This window comes from Clupea harengus, chromosome 19 (genome assembly GCF_900700415.2).
Source record: "Clupea harengus chromosome 19, Ch_v2.0.2, whole genome shotgun sequence".
Taxonomy (NCBI): domain Eukaryota; kingdom Metazoa; phylum Chordata; class Actinopteri; order Clupeiformes; family Clupeidae; genus Clupea; species Clupea harengus.
In genome coordinates this window covers 792,502-799,515 of record NC_045170.1, presented here as the reverse complement: position 1 = coordinate 799,515, position 7,014 = coordinate 792,502, and the positions used below count along the sequence as shown (strand labels likewise).

Genomic DNA, 7,014 nt, shown 5'->3' with positions numbered 1-7,014 from the left:
TTTAAAGAAAGATTATTTTTGTAGATTATTGAGGGGATCAGTAGTTTACTACGTCAGGTACATTGGATGACAGGGCATTTGAAAGGTTGAAAATAATGCACACTGGGGTGGTGTTCCCACCCAAAATGCAGTACTAAATGCATGATACTATGGTCAAGGTGTCATGGAACGTCGGACGACACAGAGATTGCAGGGAGGTGGGAGTTTATTGAAACCAGCCAGTACAGGGTTCACAGGGGGAAAAATGGGAAAAAACAGAAAAGCAACTCGGGATACAAAAGCACAGAAGATAAGTCCAAACGGGAATGCACAAAATATCAAAATCAAAAACTATAGCACACAAAAGATAAAAATCCAAAAACTATAATGCAGAAAAGTTCAAAATGTGCGTTAAAGCGTGTGTGTATCAGTGTGTGTGTGTGTGTGTGTGTGTGCATGTGTGTGTAATAAAGATGGAAAATCAGAGTGATAAGAAGTGTTTACTGGTGGATTAGTAGTGGCCCTTTACATGTGAAGAGCATGATAAGTCACTGTCACTGTCACTGTCAAATTCACTGATAGCAACTCAGTATTTGGTCTTGTGATACTCACCCTAGTTCCTCCAGTTTACAGTTGGGATCCTCCAGAAGAGAAGAAAGATGCTTCACTCCTGAGTCTCCTGCTTTACTCCCACTCAGCCACAGCTCTCTCATGTGTGAGGGGTTTGATCTCAGTGCTGATGCAAGAGAACTGAAGCCCTCTTCTGTAATACTGCAGTCTGACAGACTGTAGAGAGGAAAGGAAAACATTATTTACTGTATATCCTATTACACAAAAATTGTTTCATGTATGTTAGTGTGTTTGTAAGTTTGTGTATGTCTGTTTGTGTGTGTGTGTGTATATGTGTGTTTGTATGTGTGTAAGTATGTGTGTGTGTGTGTGTGTGTGTGTGTGTGTGTGTGTGTCTGTAAGCGTGTTGGTGTGTATGTGTATGTGTCTATTTGTTTGTAAGTGTTTGCGTAAGTGTGTGTGTGTGTGTGTAAATGTGTGTGTAAGTATGTGTCTGTGTGTGGGTGGGTGTGTGTGTGTCACTGTCACTGTCAAATTCACTGATATCAACTCAGTATTTGGTCTTGTGATACTCACTTTAGTTTTTCCAGTTTACAGTTGGGATCCTCCAGAAGAGAAGAAAGATGCTTCACTCCTGAGTCTCCTGCTTTACTCCCTTCCAGCCACAGCTCTCTCATGTGTGAAGGGTTTGATCTCAGTGCTGATGCAAGAGAACTGAAGCCCTCTTCTTTAATACTGCAGTTTGACAGGCTGTAGAGAGAAAGGATAATATTATTATACAAAATAAGGAGTGTGGGATCAGTACTGATTGGGATTGGAAATGAAGTGCAGCTGAATAATGCCAAGCAGAGGCCACGGAAAAGAAAAAAAATGACAAAAGATTTGAATGATCATGGCAGTCCAATCAGAAAGGATAAAAAAAGAACAGTCCCCAAGGTCATGTCATCTCAAGCAGATGAAATCAGAGTGTTTGCTGGAGTTTGGTAGTTTGAGCAGTGAAACGCATGAATACTCTTCATTGAAATCTGAGGCAGCGTTATTCATGACTTTGGTTAACAAACTTAAACTAAACTTAGTTTTTCTAATGAGTTTGAAGGTGACTGAGGCTGTAGCGGAGCTGTGTGAGATTAAAGTGGAAAAAGTTTTCCAGAAGCCCCACAGAATTAATGTCATCCGCTCATTAAAAAAAAAAAGAAAAAAAAAAGAGTTTGCCAATTATTAATTTCACCAACTGAAGCACTGAAATAGAGACTACGGCTTCTTCCTTGAAATACTCGAAGGCCAAACGTAGGACGCCTGCTGTTATTGACTCCGGTGGTGCTAGCCCAAAACGACCTGAGCAGAATGCTAGCCTGGAAACCCTTTATGCTGAAGTGAGTAAAATGAACGCCACACTGCATACAGTCCGTTCGGATTGTGTCAATGTTCAAAGAAATCACTGCTGAAATTAAAAATGCTGTAAACGCTTTGCAAGACCAGCTGACTGAGGCGGAATATCCGACATTGAGGACACCACACAGCAACTGGTGAGCAACCGCGAGCTTTACAGCAAGCGCATAGACACCGTGTGGAGGATTTAGAAAATAAAAGCAACAATGTGAGACTGCTAGGTCTATTAGAGAGTACTGAGGGGAACAACATCAATTAAAAGATCTTGTCAGAGGGACTGGGACGTTGACAGTGACACTAGGATTTACATGGAGGGAGAGGAGCAGAAAAGTTTCAAGATGCGTCAGAGGCTGTAAAGTTCATCGAGCAACACATGACTGAGATGGAGAACAATGTTAAAGACAACTTGGACAGAGAATAAAAGGGAGATTATGAGAGAGGTATGGTGGGGCTGGACAGTGTTTGTGTGGCTATCTGAACTAGGGAGTCGAACATTCCACTGACCAAATTGATTTCTTTTTTTTCTTTCTTTCTTCCCTTGGACTGATTTAATGAGTCCAGTTGATAGTTGGAGGCTTTTTTGTGTTACTGTGTTCTATACTGAAGAGGATAGGTTTAGGTTGACCAGTTTGGTCATGTTTGTTCACTTGACAATTGCAGACATTTTCTTTATACTCAGTAATGGTGCACATGCCTTTGAATATAACATTGGTACAAGAATGTCAGATAAAATAGGATGGCAGTTATATGCCTATACTTATATTATTTTTAATTTTCATATTACATGAATGGCAAATAATTCCTTCGTTAAGATAGTGTCCTGGAATATTAATTATTGTGGGAATCCGGTGAAACGGAAGAAGGTGCTGTTATATCTTAAACGTAAGAAGTGTTGTGCATGAACGAGCTCAAAAGAACGCGTTCATTGAACACGTTCATTTTTACGAGAACGATGAACTGAACGCAACTTAATGACAAATAATTAATTTGAATCAGGAACACGTTCATATTATCTGAAGTCCGGCGCCACTGGGGTCTAGCTAAAACGTTACGGAATGTTTTCCTTCTCCTGAGTAGAGACGCTGTCTAAATCGAATGCTTGCACCATGTCGTTGCTCAGTACCCGTATAATTTCTGCGATGTATCTTAACCTAAACCAACTAACTAGACTTCGCACTACGTTACCCATGAATCATTGCACACACATGCAACGTATTCTAAGACAACAGCTGTTGGTCTCATATAAAAATGGCAAGTGAAAGCGAAAACAGAGACGCAGACTCAGCGAGTAGCCTACATCCGATGCACCATTTCATTATGTGCAGGATTTTACACACTGTCTGATAAAGTTTCCGACCTTTCTGTGCAAATTATGTCCTCCTGAAAAATTAGCAAGAATAAAATAAAAATTAAAAAAAACATTTATTTTAGGAATTGATACATATGAAGTGCAGTTTATGGGTAGTGTTGGATAAAGTTTTCTTTAAAAACAAGGTTAGTCTCTCATTCTCACTTCCCACCTTAAAACTATGAAATGAACTGATCTATGAACTAGTTCAGAATTTAAATGGTGAACTATGAACATGAACTGAACTATTCACGTTTACTTGTATGAACTGAACTTTGAACTAGTGCATGAGAGGTGTGAACTTGCACAACCAACACTGAACATAAGCAACACATCATTTAAGAAACACATCTTAAGGATGATGAGGCCACAATTTAAAAGAGACTGGGTAGGGCAAGTTTTTTTTTAAAGCTCCTTTTCCAGTAAGAAAAACGAAGTTCTTATTCTGGTTCATAAGAGGCTGAACCTCTCAGTGGTAAATGAATCTAAAGATGGCAATGGAAGAATGATATGTCTTCAAACCATCATAAATGTTATTTTGTATTCTGACCTTCCTTTTTTCTGAACACTGTACCTTATGACCTATTTACCATGTATGTTAATAAATAAAAACTTTAATTGCAAAAGAAAGAAAGGAAGGAAATAAGTATATAAGAAATACTGTCTGTGTGTCACAATGGGGATATTTTATCCAGAAATGACACAGTACAAATTATCCCACAGAACTCATTCCTAGGGAATACTGAAGAATCAAAATGTCTTACCTGAGTGTCTCCAGTGCATTGTTTGGGTTCTCCAGTCCGCTACAGAGTTTGTGGACCCCAATATCTCCAAGACTGTTGTCACTGAGATCCACATTTTTTAGTTTTGAAGATGGTTTGCTGAGGATACATGCCAGTGCTGTACAGCTCCTTTCAGTGAGCCCACAGCTATTGAGCCTTAAGGGGAAAACAGCCACCAGTGACTATAAGCTCAATGAAAAGGACACTGCTGCCATCTGTATATTAGTGTTGTGCTTCTAAACCAATTCACATATCAGACAAAATGTTTTTCACATATCAGAAGCTGGGTTTCCATCTAACTCATTCCCATCTTTTATGCGCATTCATGAAAATTCGGCTAAACAAAATGCGAATCAGTGCACTTTCATCATCTGCATTATGCAAATTCAAAATGGACACTCTCCTAATTAAGGAAGGAGTTGTGAACAGCTGTGGGACCACAACATAAGGTTGTCGGGGCAACTTTAACAGGAAAACGTAAATTCATGCAAATGAACCCATTTAATTGAAACTTAGATTATACCGCATTATACCAGAACGGCGAGTTTATCCACCCCCCCTCTAGCAAATAAAATGTTTATTCGTAAAATTTCAAGTGTTTCCAGTCAGTTTATTATTCAAATGGTCAAAATGTGCATTAAAAAATTGGATGGAAACACAGCTAGTGTCATTAACCCCTCACTTTCTGAGAATGCACACTGCCACCATACTTACTGAGCCTCATGAGATTCCTCCACTACTGGCTGAAGCCTGAGGAAAGCTTCATCAGATCTGATGTACTTCTTCAAGTCAAACACATCCAGCTTCTGTTCTGATGTCAGCAGCACAAACACTAGAGCTGACCACTGGGCAGGTGAGAGTTCAGCTCCAGAAAGTGTTCCAGCACTCAGGAAGTGCTGGACTTCTTCCACTAAGGAGTGATCATTGAGTTCATGCAGACAGTGGAAGAGGTTGATGACCCTTTCTGATGAAGGAACATCCCTGATCTTTTCCTTAATGTAACTGATTGTTTCTTCATTGTCCATCTCATTTTGTCCTCTCTGTAGTAGGCCATGCAGGAGAGTCTGGTTAGACTCCAGAGAGAGGCCAAGAAGGAAACGGAGGAATAGGTCAAAGCGTCCATCTTCATGCTCCAAAGCTTTGTCCACAGCACTCTTGTGTAAGGTGATCATGGGTGTCTGAGACCACCAACTCCATGTCTGTTTCCAATGCTGAATGAATGTTCCATGAGTTTGGTGTCTGGATATTTTGTCTTTCCTTTCAATTGCCATCATCAAAAACACATACAAAGCTGCAAGATACTCCTGGACACTTAAATGCACGAAGCAGAACACTTTTCCTTGATAAAACCCTGATTCTTCTCGAAAGATCTGGGAGCAGATGCCAGAGCATACTGCTGCCTCTCTGACATCAATGCCAGACTCTTTTAGATCTTCTTCATAGAAAATCAGATTTCCCTTCTCTAACTGTTCATATGCCAACTTTCCAAGACCAAGGATAACTTCCTGGTTCCACTGTGGATCAAGGTCATGCACATTTTCAAACTTTAGCCTCCTCTGTTTGGTTTGGAAAATAAGGAAATAAGTGTACATCTCTGTCAAAGTCTTTGGAATCTGTCCACCTCGTGAAGAGCCAAGAATCAACCCAAGAACAGTAGCAGCAATCCAGCAGAACACTGGTATGTGGCACATAATGTGGAGGCTCCTTGATATTTTGATGTAAGAGACGACTCTGCTGGCAAGATTCTGATCACTGATCCTCTTCTTGAAGTACTCCTCCTTCTGTGGGTCATTGAACCCTTGTACCTCTGTGACCCGGTCAACACACTCAGGTGGGATTTGATTGGCTGCTGCTGGTCGAGAGGTAATCCAAAGTAAAGCAGAGGGGAGCAGATTACCCTTGATGACATTTGTCAGGAGTACGTCCAATGAGGTGACCTTTGTCACATCAGTCAAACTTTCATTTGTCTGAAAGTCTAGTTGGAGTCGACATTCATCCAGACCATCAAAGATGAACAACACTTTGCACTTCCCTTGGCTGGGAAAAGTTAACTGCTTTATTTCTGTGAAAAAGTGGTGGAGGAGATCCATCAAAGAGAGCTGTTTTTCTCTCATGAGGTTGAGCTCCCTAAAAGGCAGTGGAAATATGAAGTGGATATCTTGGTTTTCTTTTCCCTCTGCCCAGTCCAGGATGAACTTCTGAACTGAGACAGTTTTACCAATGCCAGCAACTCCTTTTGTGACAACACTTCTGATTGGTTTGTCTTGGCCAGGTAAGAGTTTAAAGATGTCACTGCATCTGATTGATGTCTCCTGTCCAGCTGGTCTCTTGTATCTTGACTCAATCTGTTTGACTTCATGCTCTTCATTTACTTTTCCACTTCCTCCCTCTGTGATGTAGACCTCTGTGTAGATCTTTTCTAGAAGTTCAGAGCTTCCTTGCTTTGGTATTCCTTCAAAAACCCTCTGGTACTTGTTCTTGAGATTTCTCTTTAGCTCAGTCTGACAAACTACCTCCAGCTCATCTATTTCAAAAAACAACAGAAAACATACTAATGTTTTGCAAGCCACTGACACTGAGGACAAACAATAGATCTTAGTTGTTTTCCTAATTTTAACTAATTGATGCAAAAAATGCAAATGTGAATAAAGGAAGAATTCTTACTTTCTTGCAGTTTGTCAGCGAGATCTTGCTGCTCCATATTCCTAAGGAAGTGCAGTGCCATCTTCAGAGCCGCTTCTCTGGCTTCACTCTTAGCCTCCTCTTTACTCTCAAAGTTTTCTTGGTAATCTGGACTCAGCATCCTCTTGAATCTCTTCAGCTCATTCTTCACAAAGGTGATAATCTTCTCCTCTAACACCTAAAGCACAAATAGTGCATTGCATTACAGAGCGCTAATAGACTAATTACATTTACCTTAACCCTAAACCTGACAAATGTAAGTAC

General features: G+C 40.3%; 1 protein-coding gene across 1 annotated transcript in view; it reads right to left on the bottom strand.

The window, feature by feature from the left end:
* Window positions 1-2,281: 2,281 nt before the first annotated feature.
* LOC116225055 (NLR family CARD domain-containing protein 3-like) overlaps window positions 2,282-7,014 on the bottom strand; it is a 6,939-nt gene continuing 2,206 nt past the window's right edge. Inside the window, exons 2-5 of the mRNA XM_042710714.1 lie at window positions 6,733-6,928; window positions 4,783-6,592; window positions 4,051-4,224; window positions 2,282-2,315 (exon numbers count right to left, since the gene is read on the bottom strand). Coding sequence (XP_042566648.1) covers window positions 2,282-2,315; window positions 4,051-4,224; window positions 4,783-6,592; window positions 6,733-6,928 — 2,214 coding nt within the window. The remainder of the gene's footprint in view (window positions 2,316-4,050; window positions 4,225-4,782; window positions 6,593-6,732; window positions 6,929-7,014) is intronic.